At 39.9% G+C, this 21,618-nt stretch overlaps 2 protein-coding genes across 2 annotated transcripts; both read left to right on the top strand.

The window, feature by feature from the left end:
- The first annotated feature begins 5,353 nt into the window (after nucleotides 1–5,353).
- On the top strand, nucleotides 5,354–6,973 carry LOC120561259. Its single transcript, XM_039804297.1, has 5 exons — nucleotides 5,354–5,545; nucleotides 5,661–5,870; nucleotides 6,015–6,203; nucleotides 6,289–6,441; nucleotides 6,529–6,973. The coding sequence occupies exons 2-5, from the start codon at nucleotides 5,673–5,675 to the stop codon at nucleotides 6,727–6,729; spliced, it is 741 nt and encodes a 246-aa protein (XP_039660231.1). The 5' UTR covers nucleotides 5,354–5,545; nucleotides 5,661–5,672; the 3' UTR covers nucleotides 6,730–6,973.
- A 4,910-nt stretch (nucleotides 6,974–11,883) lies between these two features.
- On the top strand, nucleotides 11,884–18,386 carry LOC120561258 (Golgi-associated plant pathogenesis-related protein 1-like). Its single transcript, XM_039804296.1, has 6 exons — nucleotides 11,884–11,988; nucleotides 12,184–12,210; nucleotides 12,364–12,573; nucleotides 15,220–15,297; nucleotides 15,644–15,793; nucleotides 18,032–18,386. The coding sequence occupies exons 2-6, from the start codon at nucleotides 12,204–12,206 to the stop codon at nucleotides 18,034–18,036; spliced, it is 450 nt and encodes a 149-aa protein (XP_039660230.1). The 5' UTR covers nucleotides 11,884–11,988; nucleotides 12,184–12,203; the 3' UTR covers nucleotides 18,037–18,386.
- The last annotated feature ends 3,232 nt before the right edge of the window (nucleotides 18,387–21,618 follow it).

Raw genomic sequence — 21,618 nt, 5'->3', positions numbered from 1 at the left:
ACCCAATATAGTCCCAAGTCATTATCGACCTAGGAAATCATCTAGTCTTAATCTGCATTGCTATTTTGACTCCTTGTGAATACGCAGGCCACAACAAGTAATTAGGTTTTGTTTTTGTTGTTGTTGGGTCACTTTTACTCACGACATGCTAACGGCAACAAAGGATTCCATTCATTATGCTAAGCTAAGCTAGCAGCGGCGCCGCCGGACTAAGACAATGCATGCACTGAGACAAAAATGCGTTTGCTCACCTATATAAATATAGAGGAGACGGTGAATAACCCTATTTCAACAAACAGTGGCGTATTCCTTTAAGTGATTTTGGATAGGAGATTGTCACACATAAAACAATCATGTGAACGCCTTGTTTTTCTTTTAACAGAAAAACAGTTCTACAATCCACTCTACGTTTTACATTGGATTATGGAGATAAAAAGTAAGAATAGAGACATCACCGGAGGGAAAAAACATTCTGCACCACAATATGCAACTAAGGACTGAAACTTTTACTTTGAGTTCTAACGTAAAGTGCCTGTAACTATCTTAACTAATTACATTTATGCATGCCAAGGGCTTATTTTAGTACACTTTGTCTATGAGAGCGGAAAAGTTAGCTTTTAGTTAGCTAATGTTAGCTTTGTATTAGCAAGCTAAGGCACTTGCAAACATAATACTAAAGCTTTCTGATTTATCCACATTCCATTATAACACAAGTAAAAATTATGACGTAACATGACGTCCTCATTTTAGAAGTTTTGTCCCTGACATCATTTGACGTCATTTTTTTGTTTCAGGTAATGCCTACCAAACACTAGAAGACTTTAAAAAGACAAAAGTTTAACACCATCTCACATCTAAAAACAACCGACTCACATCTAACGTTAAAGACGTAATCATAATATGTAAAGACTGTGGATCTTGCAGGGTCACACATTGCAAGACTACAACTTGATTTTTTTTTTGAAAAATGTAACCAAGCTGGTAACTTGAGGGAAAGTTTGACGATTTTCTGTTTTGCCGTACATGCAGATGAATGGCGGCAGTAACCGGAGGTCCGCGTTTATTGGTAAAACTCTTGTTGGATTACGTGCTTCAGAATGGTTGAAAATCTGCAACTTTGGGGGCGCTAGTGTGCCGTGTATGGAGTAAGACGTCTCCGCGAGAGCTCCTCTCCGTTCAGTTTATATCTGTTTAAATTTGCTGTCTTCAACCAAGTCTGCTTGAAAATAACATCAGTATTATATTATGACTATAGTTTAAGACCAAGAAATGTCGACTACCGCTAACTCTAAAGCCAAAGAAAAGAAAGACAAGCCGCTGAGGCCGAGGCTAGCTAGCAGCAGCGTGGTAATGGCTAGCGAGAATGTCCCCAGCGATCAACACGCCTCTTCTATGGAGGACTTGAAAAACATGCAGGATACGCAGTGTTTCCTCTATGTTGATTGGCAAATGGTGCACCGCCACGGTTAGAATTCTGCCGCCACGGTATCAATTTACAAAAAGCCGTCAATCAGCAGTGATTGTTAAGAGTCGGAGAAAAGCGCGGACACGCGCTTCACACCGAGAGTGGGCACGCACGCCACTCTGAGAAAAGGGAGAAAGAAAAAAGAGACGAGGCTGTCCGGAGGACCCAGTTGGAGTGGCGTGTGCATCCTTGAGAACTGTAAGTCATATAACTTATGTTGTCAGTTCATTTGAACCTGTATTAGTCTATAGATCTTGCTAATTTAACTGGTGATTTTCGTTTGTATTCTTCACCTGCTAGCTAAATTGCACGTGGCTGTTAATTCAATATAATAGCGATTGCTGAGCTATTTTAAAAACTCATATCTATAATCTAATTTACTTTTAGATTGGAAAAAAGACCAACTACCGGTCTCACCTCATTATTGATGAGATGCTGGAAATATTGGCCAGAGTGGTATAACTCTCAAACTCGCAAATGAAAACAAATCTCGCGAAACCTCGAATGTAAGTGGCGTTCCACCAAGGTGGAAGAATCTCGTTTGGATTGGCAAGAAAGTCTCAAAACCTATAGGAAGGCCCTAAGAAAGGCCAGATCAGACTATTACTCATCACTAATAGAAGAAAACAAGAACAACCCAATGTTTCTTTTCAGCACTGTCGCCAGGCTGACAGATAGCCACAGCTCTACTGAGCCATCTATTCCTCTAGCTCTGAGTAGTGATGACTTCATGAGCTTCTTCAATGATAAAATTACAACAATTAGAGATCAAATTCATCACCTTTTACACTCAACTTCTAACGGTTCACCTTTAAATGCAGAGTCGTTAGAAATAAAGACTAGTCTCGACATATACTTAGACTGCTTTTATCCTATAGACCTTCAACAATTAATGTTAAAGATATCCTCAGCTAAGCCATCTACCTGTCTCTTGGACCCCATCCCAACGAGACTACTCAAAGAAGCATTACCTGTGGTTAACACCTCATTACTAGATATGATCAATATGTCTCTATTAACAGGTTATGTACCACAGTCATTTAAAGTAGCTGTGATAAAACCTCTTCTGAAAAAAACCACCCTGGATCCTGAGGTCTTAGCAAACTATAGACCTATATCTAACCTTTCCCTTTCTATCCAAGATCCTTGAGAAGGTGGTTGCTAATCAGTTATGTGATTTTCTACATAGCAATAGTTTATTTGATGACTTTCAATCAGGATTTAGAAAGAATCATAGCACAGAGACGGCACTGGTGAAAATTACTAACGACCTTTTAACTGCTGCAGACAAAGGTCTTGTCTCCATTCTTGTTTTACTAGATCTTAGTGCTGCATTTGACACTATTGACCATTCAATCCTGTTACAGAGATTGGAACACTTGGTTGGCATTAAAGGAATTGCTCTGAGTTGGTTTAGGTCCTATTTCTCTGATCGATCTCAATTTGTGAATGTTAATGATAAATCCTCCAAGTACGCTAAAGTTAGCCATGGGGTTCCTCAAGGCTCAGTGCTTGGACCAATTCTATTCTCCTTAAATATGCTTCCTCTAGGCAATATTATTAGAAAACACTCAATTAACTTTCACTGTTATGCGGATGACACCCAATTATCAATCAAACCAGACGAAACCAGTCAGCTAGCTAAATTTCAAGCGTGCATTAAGGATATAAAATCCTGGATGACCTATAATTTTCTGATGTTAAACCCTAACAAAACTGAAGTTATTGTGCTGGGCCCTAAACACCTCCGAACTTCATTATCTAAAGATATAGCTACTCTGGATGGTGTTGCCCTGGCCTCCAGCACCACTGTTAGAAATTTAGGAGTTATCTTTGATCAGGATATATCCTTTAATGCCAATCTAAAACAAACCTCAAGAACAGCCTTTTTTCATCTTCGTAACATTGCCAAAATTAGGAATATCCTGTCTCAATAACACGCCGCTGAAAAACTAGTCCATGCATTTGTTACTTCCAGGCTGGACTATTGCAATTCCCTACTGTCAGGTTGCTCAAATAAGTCTCTTAAGACTCTCCAGCTGATCCAGAATGCTGCAGCGCGTGTTTTCACAAGAACTAAGAAAAGAGATCATATTTCTCCTGTATTAGCTTCTCTGCATTGGCTTCCTGTTGAATCCAGGATTGAGTTTAAAGTCCTTCTCTTGACCTACAAAGCTCTAAATGGTCTAGCACCATCATATCTAGAAGAGCTCCTAATACCCTATTGTCCCACTAGAGCACTGCGCTCCCAGAATGCAGAGTTACTGGTGGTACCTAGAGTCTCTAAAAGTAGAATGGGAGCTAGAGCCTTCAGTTATCAGGCTCCTCTCCTATGGAACCAGCGCTCGATCTGGGTTCGGGGGGCAGAAACTGTCACCTCATTCATGAATGAACTTAAAACTCTCCTATTTGATAAAGCTTATAGTTAGGGAGTGAGGAGTTGCAGTGTTCACCTAACTGGCCCAACTGCTTCTCTTCATAATTGTTAGATTAATAATACATAACAAAGTAGAGGGAGGCAGGCCAGCCAAGCCAGATCCCGGCAGGGGGAGAGTTCTAAGCCCGAAAAAGCTACCTCTCCTTATGACTGTCGTCTCTTAGTTACCTGTTATAGTTACGCTGTTATAGTTCTAGACTGCCGGGGACTTCCTTCCTTTGACACACTGAGCTGCTCTCTCCTCTCCCTTTCTATTACTGTTACTATTACTATTACTATTTGTGTGCAGCCCGTCCCAGAAATTACTAAGTTACTAAAGTTACTAATCCTAGCTTCTGGGGAGTTTACTCCCCGAGTCCTTATGCTTTTTCCCCAGCATATTTCCTTGGAGAACGTTGGCACCAAGATCCTGGTGCGCAGCTGTCGCCGTGGTCCTGCTGCACTCCCTGCTGAACTCAGTGATGCCCTGCAATGTCATGCTGCGTCCTGCTGAACCGCTCTGCCGCTACATCCAGTCACTGTTCCATTATTAATGTGACTACTATCTCCACTGTTCATCACACCCCCAACCGGCTCGTCAGACACCGCCTACCAAGAGCCTGGGTCTGTCCGAGGTTTCTTCCCAAGAGGGAGTTTTTCCTCGCCACTGTCGCACTGCTTGCTCTTGAGGGAATTACTGGAACTGTTGGAATTGTTGGGGCTTTGTAAATTATAGAGTGTGGTCTAGACCTACTCTATCTGTAAAGTGTCTCGAGATAACTTATGTTATGATTTGATACTATAAATAAAATTGAATTGAATTGAATTGGTTGAAGAACCAATTTTGAAAGCGATTGATTGAAAGCCATAAAGGAAGTGCTGCACAAAAAAAACGTGCCAACTCATAAGCTCTATGGGCTAGGAACAGATGGAGCTGCTGTAATGACTGGTAAGAGTTAACAAAGAGTCATTTGGATTTGTTTTTAGTTGGCTTGAATATGAATATGCCTTTGTTTTCTTTCTTTTTTCTTGTAACAGGAAGGTTGAATGGTGTAGTGAAGCAGCTCCAGGATGACTTCCCCTGGTTGATGCCCGTTGCTTGTGCTGCCCATCGCCTCGCCCTGGCATGCAAGGATGCCTCATCTGAGGTTCCCTACATGTCTACCTTTAGGGACCATTTACAGCAGCTCCATCAGTACTTTCGGAACAGTGCCAACAGAACAGCTGTTCTGAAAGCTGCATAACAGGCTTTAGGCCTTGAGGACTTAAAAGTAAAGGTGAGAGAAAATACTTTCCACTTTTAACAACAATTCTGGTCATTATTGTGTACTCCAGATGCAATACGTGCTATTATTAATGTTTTACACCACTACTAAAATATTTTTCAGCAAGTAAAGGATACACGCTGGCTATCACAGCACCTGGCAATTCTTACATTGCAAAAGAATCTCAGTGCTTTTATGACTGCCTTGGCTGAGGAGACTGAGGTCCATAAGTGCCCAGTAGCCAAGGGCCTCTATGGTTTTTGCTGCACATACCGCTTTGTGGTATGTTTGTGGTTTGTGGTTTCAGTATACCTACAGGCAGATGTACTACCACACTTAACCCGATTTTCTAGGATTTTCCAGAAAGAGACGGTCAACTTTCTGGCTATCAAAGAGCAGGTACTTTTAACATGCATCTCATCATTGTAAAGCAGAACCACTAAATTTTAGGCTGTTCAATCAGTGCACATTACATAAAAAAACCCGCTGAGGATTGTGCAACTGCCTTTATCAGGTTCCAGTGACTATGGCATGCCTGAAGAACATCAAAGATGCAGGTGATGCACAGCCCCCTCGCTCATTCTTGGCCCGACTGCATAGTGACCTTGACAACCCTGCAGGATTGGGTGCATTTAACATCATCGATGAGGAGGAAAGGGAGAGGAGAGGTAGAGGCCAGGTGAAGCCCACAAGAGAGGTTCTTTGGTCCCGGTACAGGACACAGGTACATTTGTTTTGATTGGCTGCTAAGTATCAATCTAAGACAAATAAAATAAAATGACAGAGTCTAGTCTTAGTTTGATCGAAATGTTATTTCCACAGGGAGTCAATCAATAAAACTTAATAATTTCCTTTGTGCCATGTTTAGGTAATGGAACCCTATCTTGATGGCCTCCAGGACAGCCTTGACAGAAGGTTCCAAAACCTCAATATCATGGGAGCCTTTCACGTGTTGGGGCCCCAAGCAGTCAAGCATGATGATTCCATCAACTTGGAAAACATCAAAACCCTGTCCACCAAATTCCTTAAGCAGCATATGCTGACTGGTGCATTCAAGGTAAATTAGACACAATGCAAGTTCTTTAGAAACATGACTGAGGAACCCAGCTTAATCGCCTACTGTCTGTGTTGTAATGTTTCAGGATATGGACCAGCTTACCATAATGAGCAAACTGTCATCCCAGCACGATGAGTGGTATCAAATCTACCCCTCCCTCAGTAAGCTGGCAGCCATTGCCCTTACAGTGCCAATCTCAAGTGTCAACTGTGAGAGAGATTTCTCCAACATGAATAAGGTAAGACATTTCAGTGTTATGTGAAATTAAAGATTGTTTGGCTATCAATATCCCTCACATCACTAATTTTTTAAAATTCTTTTAAAGGTGAAAACAGACTTAAGGAACAGGCTGCAGGGGGACCATCTAGCAGCATGCATGCTGCTCAGCATCAATGGGCCACCTCTTTCTGAATTCCCCTATAACCGAGCCTTGGAGTTATTTTTCCAAAAACCAAGAAAAATTAAATGCACACAGCAAGAAGATGCAATTTGTTCGAAGTTCAGACAGACCTTCCCCCACTGCTAAAAAAAATCCTAAAGGAAACACTGATACGATACTGAAGACCATCAACACCCGGTTCGACCTACTAGATGAGAAGTTCGCCTCTCTCCAGTCGTCACACAACAGCCTGTATGTCTACCTTTGGCAGTTTGGAACGGTAGAGGGGCACCCGGCTTGTTAAGTTGAAAATGTTAGGTTGGTTAGAGATGTGTTTACAAGCCATGCGACCGGTGGCCCTCAGTCAGTATATGAGGGGGGAAAAGATACTTCATTTGGGGAAATTTCTGTGGGGAGGGAGGTGGGGTTTATTTGTGTTGTTTTATGTTATCCAGAACTGCCAGAATAACTGCTTTTGCTTGTTGATATTTGTTTTTGGGTGGCTTAGATTGATTTTCTTTTTCCATTTGTGTAGCCTACATGTTGAGGCCTAACGGTGAAAATCAGACAGACATGAGTACCATTTCACTGGTCTCATGGAATGTGCACGGTCTTGGGCATATAGTTCAATGGGGTAAGGTCTTTGTTCATTTAAGTTCACTTAAAGCAGACATAGTGTTTCTTCAAGAAACCCATATAAAAGCTACAGAGCAGAGGCGACTGAGAGCTAAGTGGGTTTCTCAAGTGTATCAGTCACCATTAAGAGTATTCCATTCCAACTTACTTCAGCAACCACGGATCCAAATGGCAGGTATATTATGATTACTTGAAGCATTAATTCGTTCCCTGTCATCTTTCTGAATATATACGGTCCAAATACAGACAACCCAAATTATTTTCGCAAAGTATTTGACCTAGTTCCAGACCTCAGCACTACTAATTTAATTATGGGTGGTGATTTTAATTGCTACCTTGATCCATATCTTGACAGACTTTCCTCTCATGCTCCAATCACCATAGCATCTGTCCAAACATTGAATAATCTACTTAAATCCAGAAACATGATTGATATATGGAGGCTGCAACATCCAACAGATAAGGACTATTCCTACTTTTCCCATGTCCATAAATCATACTTAAGGATTGACTATTTTTTAGTGGATGCAAAATTAATTTCCAACATCGTACAGACTAAATATCATAATATATTGATATCAGATCACAGTCCAGTATCTTTAAAACTGAAGCTTACCCTGCCAAAACAAACTTATTGCTGGCGCTTTAATCCATGGTTGCTGACCGAACAAGTATTTATGGACTACGTGTCTGCATGCTTGGGGGAGTTCCTTGAGACCAACGACATATATATATATATAGATATGAGCTTGAAGCTAAAAAGCAACATAGAGAAATGGAAAACTCTGCCACTGTCCATCAATGCAATCAAGATGGTGGCTCTTCCTAGGTTGTTGTACTTATTTCAGAATCTGCCAGTCTTTCTCACCTCAGCATTTTTTAAGAAATTGGACTCGATTGTCTTTCTCCCCTGTGGGTAAACATTGAAGCCGCAGCGGTACAAGGCTCTTCCCTTTGCACCTTACTTTTTTCTAAGACAGAGTCTCCTTGTAAACTTATTGGTAACAACTTTATTCTGAGAAACTCCCTTAGGATCTTGAATCAGATAAGAAGCATTTGCAAGCTGCCAAATATTTCTGTACACACTCCTATATGCAAATAACCATTAATTCTTACCATCCCAGGTGGATAGGGTGTTTGTAGAGTTTTCAGTTATTTCACACTTTTTTGTTAAGTACATAATTCCACATGTGTTCATTCATAGTTTGATGCCTTCAGTGAGAATATACAATGTAAATAGTCATGAAAATAAAGGAAACGCATTGAATGAGAAGGTGTGTCCAAACTTTGGCCTGTACTGTATATATAGACAAAAAAATTCTTCATTTGGTCAGCTGACAACAACATTCAATTTACCAAATTCTTATCACTTTCGATATCTTCAGATCAGGCACTATGTTAAAGGCGTATTTCCAAACTTTGACACCATGCCAACAAGTTGCCCATTCTATGATCTCATGCTGCTGACTCCAGGCACCTAATATCTCGCTTTGTGTCCTTGTTCTCCACCTCCGCGTCCACTCACCATCTCAGAGAAGCCTGGTCTAACGAGCTGGAGCTTGAGGTGTCTGACGATACCTGGAATGAAGCTTTGACTAGAATTCATACATGCTCTATCAATGTTAGATATAAATTGATTCAATATACATATCTATACTCTATATCTATCTATATCTCTATATCTATACTCCTTAATGGAAATCTATTACAGTGCAACATTAGAAGTGCTTAAGTGATTTTGGATAGCAGATTGTCACACATAAAAAAATCATGTGAACGCCTCGTTCACCTCAGAAAAACAGTTCTACAATCCACTTTACGTTTTACATAGGATTATGGAGATAAAAAATAAGAATAGAGACATAAACGGAGGGGAAAACAATCTGCGCCACAATATGCAACTAAGAACTGAAACGCTCATGTTGTGTTCTAATGTAAAGTGCCTGTAGCTATCTTAAATCATTAGATTTAGATTTTACTTAGCTAATGTTAGCCTTGCAGCTAAGGCACTTGCAAACATAATACTAAAGCTTTCTGATTTATCCACATTCCATTATAACCCAAGTAAAAACGTCCTCATTTTAGAAGTTTTACCCTGACGTCATTTGACGCCACGGACGTAAGTGGGTCACAAACTTATAACAGTCGGTTATTCGGTTCGGTAATGCCTACCAAACACTAGAAGACTTTGAAAAGCCAAAAGTCTAAGACCATCTCACATCTAAAGACAACCATCTCACATCTAACGTTAAAGACATAATATGTAAAGACTGGGGATCTTGCAGGGTCACACATTGCAAGACTACAACTAGATTAGTTTTGAAAAATGTAACCAAGGTAGCATTTATAACAGCACTGTTGCTTCAGGATTATGGTCAGAGGTCAGATCATGAGCAGCAAATGTGCTACCAGCAGTAAAAGAAAATCAAAGACTGAAAACTTCCAATTGTTTGAATTATGAAAGATATAATGAAAAGAGACCAGCAACGCGCCAAATCTTAGACTAGGGTGACCAGACATCCCTGTTTGAGCGAGACAGTCCTGATTCTGAGTTGCGTGTCCCGAGTCCCAACAAAAGCCTTTTGGGACGCTAAAATGTCCTGGTTTACACCAACCACTATGAAATTGTCCCGGTTGTCAGCAATTACATAGCCGACGTGGTCTTATCATAGCCCAATCATTAACTAAACCCGTATAGAAAGACAAATAAAGCATCCAGCGTATGATTTTACATTTATTGTGTGTGTGTGTGTGTCAGTCAGTCAATCGTAGCAGTCTGCGTTTGCATAATCTGTGCGGCCAGCCTTACAATGTATATTTGTAAACATTGTCGCAATGCCTCTTCTTATCTATCTCGTTTTAATCAGTCCTCTAGGTCCTCTAGGTGGAAATGTTCGCGCATTTCAAAAGCAAGGAGATTCCGTTCAAAAATGTAGGTCTCTGGGGCGGCCTTTTAGCTCACCCAGTAACAGCGTTCGCCCCATGTAGGCTGAGTCCTTTGCAGCAGTGCGGGTTCGAATCCGACCTGCTGCCCTTTGCTGCTTGTCATCCCCCATCTCTCTCCCCCTTTCCTGTCCACTGCCACTATATAATAAAGGGAAAAGCCCCAAAAAACAAATTGTTAAAAAAAAATTGTGCCTACCAGGCACAAATGCTCCCGTAGAGCGGAGCTTTTCGCTCATGAAGAAACACATGGACCGACAAGAGGAACCATATGACCATTCCCACCTTAAAGACGCTACTCATCACACTGTCCAATTTTGCTGACACCTGATCGCAATTTCACAGTAGGCTTTTAGCCAACAAATTGATTCTTGAGCAAATTCACTCCTCTAACAAATACTGTATATGGAATGAAGAGAGCTGCTCTATCAAAAGAGATTACATTTGTGTGTGTGTGTGTGTGTGTGTGTGTGTGTGTGTGTGTGTGTGTGTGTGTGTGTGTGTGTGTGTGTTGTTGGTTAGAATAACACTGGTAACACTTTACGGTAAGGGTACATGAATTATCATGAATTCATGCATGCATTAATTGATGTAGGCCTATGTATTATTATGCATTATGTAATTAATGATTTATGTGTTACTGCATTCCTTAATATTCCATGAATCAGGATGATTCATTCATGACCTCATACATGAATACAAAACACAACTATAAAGCATGAGGTACGTGGGCACATCATTATGAAATATTAAGCATGATCATGATTATTTATTTTTCTGCAAAAAAAAATGTGGTCATCACTGCGCAAATTCTGATTTGAACACAAATGCATGATGTACCCCACCTTACCTAATGCTTTAGTTGATGTTTTGTTCATGCATGTGCATGAGGTCATGAATGAGAGGCTATGAACTCATGTCAATTCCTGATGATTCATAAGATATAAAGGAATGAAGTAATGCACAATTCATGAATTACCATAACTGTAGTTCAGGCCTGTGGCAGCAGTTCCAAATAATTTGTTTAGTGCCATGCAATGGAAAATACCTTTTCACAAAGTTTTTCACAAGCTCAGTGGGTGCATTTTCCTAAAGAATGCTTTCATTCTGAAAAATAAAGTTGTGTACGTTTGGATGAGTGACAGCCAAAAACACCTTAACGCCTTAACCCTTCTACTGAAGGGCAAACTGTCAAAATTCACTAGCAACACAAAACCACACCAACAGTGTCACTTCTGAAGATGTGATATTCAGAGTGGGAGTCTGCAGTGAAGCATTGTGAGCAACTCATGTCACTGTGGTTAGAAAGACATTTGCTGGATTTGTGGTAAACATAAGCATGGGGCCTAGAAGTATTGTTTTATGGTGACTTGATAAAATCCATGTGTGTTTGAAGTCTTCTGTTTGACTATGTTTATTTCAGGTCTCAACTCGGCGGCTGCTGTTGGAGGGCATGAGGAAGGAATCCATTCTTTACAGGAGGGGACGTGGCCGCAACCTGTTTGACAGCACCTAGCAGTACTTATCTGCTCTCTGTTTACCTTGGCAAAACGCCTATCTCCTTCTCTTGTTTCTCTATTATTATTCCTTTACTAAAGGTAACTTGAAGAATTTGCAAGTGAAGAATGTGGAATATCCTGAAAACAACAATGCTGAGCAATTTTCAAAAAGGATAAGCAGCACAGTGAAATAATTACAGGCAAGGGCTGGGGGTCCGTCTCCTCCTACACATCGACGAGGAGGGAGAGGTCTCGCTCATAAATACTGACTTCAAGACAGCAAAGGGAACTGTATATGTACAGGACATCCCTCCAGACCCTGAACCAGGTAAGTGCTGGAGATTACTGCAGTCATGACTGAATGAAATTTCTCCTTTCATCACCGCCACGCTAACAATACATACTTGTAACTTAATTTGGAATCATTTATTTGATTTTATGGTTATTTTTTCACTCTGTATTTTTGTGTTTTTAGGGTGAGGGTTATTTTGTAATTTTAAACTCTGTTCTTATTTCATTTCAGCCTTCATAACCACAGGCACAATGGCAGGTTAGTGCATTGTTTGCTGAGGAATTATTTTCCATCGTATATTATCACAGGGCAGGACAGCCACAATGTTTAAAAAAAAACAGTGATTGCACAAGACATGTTTCCTCTAAGCAGTAAAAACGTATCAATTGATATCGATTGATTTCTCTACAGATGCAAGCTTTCAGCAGGAGTTCCTGGAAACCCACAATGCCTACAGGCTGAAGCACAACACGCCCGAGATGACCCTTAGCAGCGAGCTGTCTGCTTCAGCTCAGAAATGGGCCGATCACCTGCTGGCAATCAACACCCTGCAACACAGTGACACTCAGGACGGAGAGAACATCTACAATATGTGGAGCTCAGCAACCCTTAAACTGACAGGTGATTTATCATTTGCTTTAATCAAAATGTACAAACCACTTCCATTCCTTAATTTCAAGCTGGTTGATTTATTCCTTCACCTGCTAATGTAAGACTGTAACTATTGAATCAAAAGTTGAATTACTAAGCAATTAAACACACCGAGGGGTTCTACTGCTTGCTCTGGTATGACCAGTAGATCATGGTGGCTTATGTTAGCTACTTTAAGACATTCCTAGCCTGCATTGCCAGACCTTCCTCCACAGTGCTGCGGAGGATGGTCTGGCTAGTCCACATAGCAATCCGGGATGGGAGATAAACGTGCTCTGGTTTGTAAGCGTTTTCTTTAAACCAATCACGATCATCTTGGGCGGTGGTAAGCGCCAAGCGGAGCCACGTTGCCGCTGCAAAATAGCCTCGGGAAGGAACTTGTTTTGGTGGAACATGTGTACGTTCAAAAGTTGTTTCAGTGGTGCAACAGAAAACTCAGATTGGGCAGATAGTCTACCTAGCTGTCTGGATTTATCCTGCAGAGATCTGAGGAGCAGTTAAACATCATACATGAAAATCACTCACCTTTCGGCGAAATTCGCTGTTTTGAAACCAAAATAGGTGACCTACTGAATCGTGTAGATTCAATGAGAAAATGTTTAGGGGGGGAGGGGGGTGGGGGTTAAGTACTCGGGCCTGGTGCCTGATTTCTGGCGTATGACTATTTTAGAAAAATAAATAAATTAAAAAGTCCACATGGGATATGTTTTCATGTGCTGGATTTAACCAATCATCGAACTTCCACCTACCAATGAAATGAGTTCAAGCCAAGCAGGTGCAAAGTAGGGCGGGTCTTTGCAGAAATGTGAGGGTGCAGAGCTGGTGTGGTCTCCGTGGTAGAGAAAATGAAGGCAAAGTTTATCAAACTTGGAGTATGTAGATACAGGCAGCTTTAGTTGAGAAAGTATTTAAAACAAATGGGCATGAATAGAGGACAAGAGGAAAAGGGTGGAGACGGGAAGCCGTTTAGCACTTGGTGCCTCAAATTGAGGCAGCCATGTGCTTGATTCTGCAGCGCATGTTCAAGGAAGATACTGTATGGCAGCAGCGGTAAGAAAGTGCTTGCTAGTCACAAAGCTTCGGTCCGTGCATTCGACACCGACTGTGCCTTCACTGACCGACCGTGATACAAACAATACGTGTGTGCACGTTAGTGGAACATGATTTGTCATTAACGATGGCCAGTGTGTAAAAGCTATCTGAAGCCCAAACTGCCTTGACAAAGCTGTCTGTTTGGAATCAGCATGGCAGGTATTTAAACATAACGGCATTGTCCCAGAGTTTAGATGTCTACCTATATGAAAATATAAACAATGCGAAGTTTTTAATAAATGTAAATAAAGCAGCTAATATCAACATGGACAAAATCATGAATGTACTAATTCGCTTTTTTGATGATGACCTGGCCAAAGTAGTAAAGTTTAGTTTTCACAATGATTCATTGTAGGATTATGATATTATTGCAATATGTAAATCCACAGTTTATTTAACATATGGTTAGAAGAAGTAAAAATTTATCCAAAATGTTTTAGTTTTTAAAAATTATGACTTTCATTATTGTGTAATGTCAGAAGGACTTTAACTGTTTTTCCAGTCAAATTAACTATGTTGAAATATTACACTGTTGGTTGGCAAAAAATTGCATCTCAAAATGCATCAGATTGATGCTTTAAAATATGGAATATTTAAAATTTCTTCCGGGGGTGCATGCCCCCGGACCCCGCTAGAGGGGTAATATCCTTCTCACCTTTTTCACCCCTGACCCGTTTTCATGCCTGAACCATAGTCCTCATAAATCGACTGGAGTTTAAAATTACAATACAAAGAAAGTGGAAGGTAGCGGAGCATCTGAAAATGGACATCCGAAAAAAGTGACATCTGGCGGAATTTCCAGCAGAATGAGAGCAATCCTGGAAGTTGAACGTTGTTGATATAGACTAAGACATTCCTGACTCAGTTCTATGAATGTATCACTCTTCTGTACTTAATCTAGTGTTACACTATGTTTTACCAATTACCACCCACCTGTAATTTAAAGAAATAATGTAGCTATTTATAAAACTTTATTTTTTTAGGAAAATCGCTACTTTGCAATAGCAGCTAACCGAGGGGTGTGAAACTAATTTTAGTTCATGGGCCACATCCCCCTAATCTTATCTGAAGTGGGCCAGACCAGTAAACCACTCCAGAAAGATCTGAAACTTTTTCTTGTCAGCGTGATGTTGACAAAAGCAAGTTGCTTCTGCTACGACAGCGTTCTAAGGCCATTGTATGAAAAAATAATAATGTTACAGACCCGAGAGTCAGGGGTAATATTTCGAGATATTCTATTCTCTGTGATTAAAGTGGTGAATTTGGAATTGGAATTAATTACTTCTCTGCAATTTTCACACTTTGCAAAGTCATCCAGTGGGCCTGATTGGACCCTTTGGCTGGCCGGTTCTGGCCCACGGGCCATTTGTTTGACACCCCTGGGCTAAACTATCCTTCACCAACTGCAGTCCAAATCAAACTATCTGCCTTTAGAGCAACTCTGTTTAGGCTATGAACCTCAAACTTAAACCGATTTAAATGTTCATATTATGTTCATTCGTTTTTGTCTCCTCCATATTTTAGGGAAAGAAGCTGTAGATTCGTGGTACAGTGAGATCAAGGATTACAACTGGAGCTGCCCTGGATTCAGCGGCAATACTGGTAAAACTCAACCCACATCATGATGAGTTCTAAGAAGTCTGTAAATAGAAATACATTTGAAATGTGTGAATCAAAAATATATTGTTACATATACGTGTATATCTGCATCCCTAAAATATGTACAGTACCAGTCAAAAGTTTTGGACACTCAAGTAAATGGGAAAGTATGTCTAAACCTTTGACTGGTCTTTATTATCTAAAGAATAAGCCATAACTATGAGAGAAGTTAAGTTAATACTTTGTTATATTGCTCTGTAATTGTATTTATGTTCAGGTTCAGATGTTATATTATGCAGTGAATAACACATTGGAAGATAGTACCCCACTGCTGTGTTTCCTCGTGCAGGTCATTTTACTCAGGTGGTGTGGAAAGACAGCAAAGAACTGGGCGTGGGCATGGCCACTGATGGCCACAAGGTCTTTGTGGTTGGGCAGTACCGGCCAGCTGGCAACATGAACATGCCGGGATACTTTGAGAAAAACGTCCTCCCAAAAGGTAACATATTACCACAATTTTGCTGATGAGATTAAGCACATTACCTTACAGGGCAGCAGAAGTCAACTTTACACGTCTCCAGGGAAACGAGAAGTATATGTTTAAGCTTTGACAGAAATATTGTAAAGGCAACATAATTATGCCTTCAAGTTATGGATTAGTCCAAATTAGAGACTACGTCACACCAAAGACCAGTGGTGGAAAGTAACTCATTTACTGTACTTTTGAGGTAATAGTATTTTACTTGAGGACTTCCATTTTATGCTACTTCATACTGTTACTCCACTACCTTTCAGAGATAAATATTGTACTTTATACTTCACTGCATTTAATTGACAGCTATAGTTACTAGTTACTTTGACAATTGAGATGCTACATACAAAACCTATAATCCAAATGATAAATGAATAGGATGTGAACTGTGATATTCCTAAATATCCTAATAATATATGGAGCAGTTAAAAAGTACAAAATAAAATACTATTTATATCAGTAGTAGTAAAGCAAATATATATAGCATACATGCACTCTGAAAACAAGGCAAGCATAAGAATTACTTTTATTTTTGATTCTGTAAGGACATTTTGCTGCTTATTCTCATGGTCCATAACTGATCACTGTAAAACTTTTCACCGTAAATCTACAGTATTATACTGGCAGCAGCTTAGCCAGTAAACTACTGTTTATTTACAGTTTGCATACTGTTTTTAAATTTTAAGGTATTATATTGTAAATAGACATACAGTTTCTTACTGTATTATTTGAATTTACAGTAATGTACTGGCTGCAGTGCAATTCCTGCCTTTTCTACGGTGGCCCTGAGAGGCCACAGCACGCAACAATAAGACAACACGTGCAAATAAGACAACACGTGCAAATAAACCACAGCACGCACTAATAAGACAACACGTGCAAATAAGACAACACGTGCAAATAAGACAACACGCACTAATAAGACAACACGTGCAAATAAGACAACACGCACTAATAAGACAACACGCACTAATAAGACAACACGCGCAAATAAGACAACACGCACTAATAAGACAACACGTGCAAATAAGACAACACGTGCAAATAAGACAACACGCACTAATAAGACAACACGCACTAATAAGACAACACGTGCAAATAAGACAACACGCACTAATAAGACAACACGTGCAAATAAGACAACACGTACAAATAAGACAACACGCACTAATAAGACAACACGCGCAAATAAGACAACACGTGCAAATAAGACAACACGTGCAAATAAGACAACACGCACTAATAAGACAACACGTGCAAATAAGACAACACGCACTAATAAGACAACACGCGCAAATAAGACAACACGTGCAAATAAGACAACACGTGCAAATAAGACAACACGCACTAATAAGACAACACGTGCAAATAAGACAACACGCAAATAAGACAACACGCACTAATAAGACAACACGTGCAAATAAGACAACACGCACTAATAAGACAACACGTGCAAATAAGACAACACGCACTAATAAGACAACACGCACTAATAAGACAACACGTGCAAATAAGACAACACGCACTAATAAGACAACACGCGCTAATAAGACAACACGTGCAAATACGACAACACATGCAAATAAGACAACACGTGCAAATAAGACAACACGTGCAAATAAGACAACACGCACTAATAAGACAACACACACTAATAAGACAACACGCACTAATAAGACAACACGGGCAAATAAGACAACACGTGCAAATAAATCACAGCACACACTAATAAGACAACACATGCAAATAGCCCACACCACAACGGAAGTGTTTCCAGGGGACACTTTTAAGTGATGCACATGTGCCTCAACCATTGGCTTTGCGGTACATAGACAGACCAACAACAGGACAATTTTAACAATTTTCGCCATTTTATTCATCACTAAATTCACTTCTGAATACGTTTTAGGCGAGAAATGAACTATTTAGATTTCGAATATAGGCAGTCTTGCGAAAATCGCTGCCGAATTGACAATTTGTTTCAAAGTTTTCGGAATTGAGGAGCTCCATAAAGTGACGCGACAGCCAGCTAGCGCCTGCTCAGAGACCCCGCTCTAAGATGGAGGTCTCTCAGACCGCTCTCGTAAATAAGAGGCTTTTATTTCCCAGTTGATGGATTATTTGTTTAAGTATCACAACACATGTCCATTTTAAGAGTAACCTGTGGTTAGCATACCTCACCAGTATTTTACTGTCACTTTCCAGCGTAAAAGACAGCTGGCAGAGAGGTGGGTGGAGCAGACAAGACTTCCAGTGAGGAAGGTGCAGTGAGCCCAAGGAAAACTTCACACTGCTCCTGATCGTTGACCCCAACACACTGTTGCTAAATGTTCCATGGGAAAAATCCAAAATAATAAATATACTGCTTGGCTGAGCATTGTTCTTACACATTACTGTTTAAATGACTTATGTTGTTGTGAATATAGCAAATATAAAAATGCATCTGCAGTATCCTGTATTTTGTGTCAATGCGATGACCTTAGTATAATTTTGCCAACCCACTCCTTTAATTCTTAATACATTTAATTTTATGCCACCATTAAATATATCACATTGTATAAATGTTAAAGACGGACCAGGTCAGCACTTTATTTGAAGGGCCACAAATACGATGAAGTAATGAAGACGTAATGTTTAGTTAATCATGATTAAAAAATTTTAGAATATATGTATACTGCTGTGACTGGTCAGTTTTTTTGAAGAAGATATGAGCATCATTAATACATCAGAAATCATGATGATTCATATACCTTAATTGATGCATTAATTAACGTATTGGTTCTGCATTAAGTCATGCATCAGATACTATTAATCCTTGTACATTACTGATAGTTCATGATGTACTACATGAATGAATGCATGCTTTTTCATGCATGACTTCATCCACGATAATTCATGTACCATTATTATAAAGTGTTACCATTTCAATCAGCGCTGAGCTATATATTCACTAAACCAAATCATTAATTCCCTTAATTTCAATAGATCCATAGACAAGTCACAGATTCCAGGAAAGATCTGAATAAAGAATTGGAAAATGCAAATGCCTCAGGCTCTGGATGAGGATGATGTAATTTTGCTCTTATTCTAAGAATTAAATCCTAAGCAGACCGACATTGACTCTTCCTGGACATTTTGTAAACAGAATATTGAAACAATATCTCACTTTTTTTTATTGTGAAATAACCAAAAGATTTTGGACAGATTTGGACTCTTACCTTTTTGAACCCAAAAAAACAATTGCTGAAACTGTAGAGCTTTTTTTCCCTGAAACCTCTGGCTAGTTGTAAATTTATCTTTACATGTACCTCTTTTTATTTTTTCTATGTAATGATTCTGTTATTTTATCGTTTGTATTGTATTTTATGTTTTTTATTTATATCTTTATGAGTGTGTACACTTGATGTATATGTGCTATTTCTGTTTACCTGATTCTTTGAATACTGCATTTTGTCAATAAAAATAAAATAAAAATGTCCTGAGCAGATAGAATGAAGGCTAGATATAAGGCCAGGTCAAGCAGAGTTAAATGTTTAAGTGCTGCCCCAGCAAAAAGTAACTTTTTATTGCCACTTTACTAAGAGATATTTTGGCATGAGCAATCTCCAGGTTTTTTTTACCAATCCCACCAGACTCCATTTAAATAAACAGTAACTTTATCATCATCAAACCGACTACATTTGAAATCAACAGAAACAAAATAAAATTATCAGAAGCCATTTGGTTTCTCTGTCCACTATACATGTGAAATACTGGCTCTATACACGCTAAAAGTATTGGTTATTGAAATGGAGTCTGGTGAGTTTGACAATAGTGATTTTGATGCTGTTTCAAGCTAAACAAAAGAATTTTACTCTGTAACAATCTCAGTAGGGATCTTTTCCATAATGTTGTCAGACACTTAAAATAATAATCTGTATTCACACTTTTTTTTTCTATTCCTCAGGGGGTAAATTGCAATAACAAAGTTGGCACTGATTTTGTTAACTATTATTTTCAATGCACTTCCACAAGTTTTTACTCTGATTTTACCTCATCTAACTCAATTTTCTCTCTGCTCAAATTTGGCTTTCCTTTGTTTCCATTTGAACCAGTTCCCAATAGTTTAATCCATTAATCCTGCTTGTAATCTCTTACCGCAGCCCGCAGGTTCCAGTTAATCTTATAATGGATATGTGTGTTGAGTTATTTAAACAAACAGTCCGGGAAATAAACGCCTCTTGTCTGCGATTCTCATTGATAGAGCCCGCGGTGAGCTGGAGTCCATCAATGAGAGCTAGCTAGCCTCCGCCTAGCGAGACCTCTGACATTCACAAAAACACATTCAACTGAAATCCGAAATCGGACAAGTGTTAGCCAAGCTTTGTAAGACCTTGGGGAACCTGTTATATACATGCCGTGACGAAATTCAAACTGTAAATATACTATGGTTATGCCGAAAGTGTAGCTAGCTAGCTAGCCGCAATCGTTTCCCATTGCATTGAATGGGACACATAGCTACCTAGCTGCTCCTCAACAGGACCCCTCACGTTCATAAAAATGTCTTAAATTGCAATCCAAAATCGGACAAGTGTTAGCTAAGCTTTGTAAGACCTTGGGGAACCTGTAATGTACATGCCGTGACGAAATTCAAACTGTAAATATACTATAGTTATGCCGAAAGTGTAGCTAGCTAGCTAGCCGCAATTGTTTCCCATTGTATTGAATGGGACACATAGCTGCTAGCTGCTCCTCAAAAAGACCCCTCGCGTTCATAAAAATGCCTTAAATTGCAATCCGAAATCGGACAAGTGTTAGCTAAGCTTTGTAAGACCTTTACAAGACCCCTGTGTTCTTACGTTATTCTTAATCTATTGATACGTGTTCACGGAGACGTTTTTCTCGTTTTTTACGTGTAACTGTCACGTTATTTTTTATGTGTAAATGTCACATTATTTTCTCGGGGACAGGACGCCGGAAGGCGGCCGAAAAGGTCGCTCCATAAGCCGTGAGGCGCCCGCGAGCGGCCTGCTGGGGACCAGCCGGGAGGCGGCCGAAAAGGACGCTCCATAAGCCGTGAGGCGCCCGCGAGCGGCCTGCTGGGGACCAGCCGGGAGGCGGCCGAAAAGGACGCTCCATAAGCCGGGAGGCGCGTTGTAATGCATAAGATGCATAAGGGCCAATAAAATATCAACCAGGCCATTTTCAGCCCAACCAATGTTACATACCCCATTAGGAGACCATAAGGAACAGTGTGAAATACCCTATATAATCATTATATCACCCCTTTAATATGGGTAGTCCTTTCATTTGTCACTAAAAGTAATCAGAAGGGGGCGACCTCTAGCTTACCCAGTGAGAGCGTGCGCTCCATGTAGGAGTCCTCTGCAGCGGCCCCGGTTCGAGTCCAACCTGCAGCCCTTTGATGCGTGTCAAACCCATCTCTCTCCCACCTTTCCTGTCTATCCACTGTCACTTTCAAATAAAGGGAAAAGCCCCCAAAAACTATCTTAAAAAGATCAGAAGGATGCCAAATTGCTCATCATGTGTAACTGTGTATCCTTTAGGGTTGCAGGAAGCTGGAGCCAATCCCTGCTGACATTGGGGCGAGGGACACTGCACCACGTGTTGCTCATCATGCATTATAAAGAATGTGAAAAAGTGTGATCATTCCCATGACTTTAAATTATTTTCAAGAATGATGTTTCATTTCAAAATCAACAATCGCTAATTTCATAGCTACAAAAACAAACAGGTAACTTTAAATTAGGCGATATGTAAAAAAAAAAGTGTTTACAACAAAGTGTAAGTAT

Source organism: Perca fluviatilis, chromosome 6 (genome assembly GCF_010015445.1).
Source record: "Perca fluviatilis chromosome 6, GENO_Pfluv_1.0, whole genome shotgun sequence".
In the NCBI taxonomy this organism is placed as follows: Eukaryota; Metazoa; Chordata; class Actinopteri; order Perciformes; family Percidae; genus Perca; species Perca fluviatilis.
The sequence above is the reverse complement of the archived record's forward strand: the minus strand, read 5'-3'. Positions and strand labels throughout refer to the sequence as shown.

Bases quoted from the DNA above. Each gene is read 5' to 3' on its own strand.
- LOC120561259 (XM_039804297.1), top strand. From the start codon at position 5,673: ATGGCATGCCTGAAGAACATCAAAGATGCAGGTGATGCACAGCCCCCT. The intron at 5,871-6,014 runs GTACATTTGTTT...TGCCATGTTTAG, and splicing joins GGTCCCGGTACAGGACACAG to GTAATGGAACCCTATCTTGA. The intron at 6,204-6,288 runs GTAAATTAGACA...GTAATGTTTCAG, and splicing joins TGCTGACTGGTGCATTCAAG to GATATGGACCAGCTTACCAT.
- LOC120561258 (XM_039804296.1), top strand. The intron at 12,574-15,219 runs GTGATTTATCAT...TCCATATTTTAG, and splicing joins AGCAACCCTTAAACTGACAG to GGAAAGAAGCTGTAGATTCG. The intron at 15,298-15,643 runs GTAAAACTCAAC...TTCCTCGTGCAG, and splicing joins TGGATTCAGCGGCAATACTG to GTCATTTTACTCAGGTGGTG.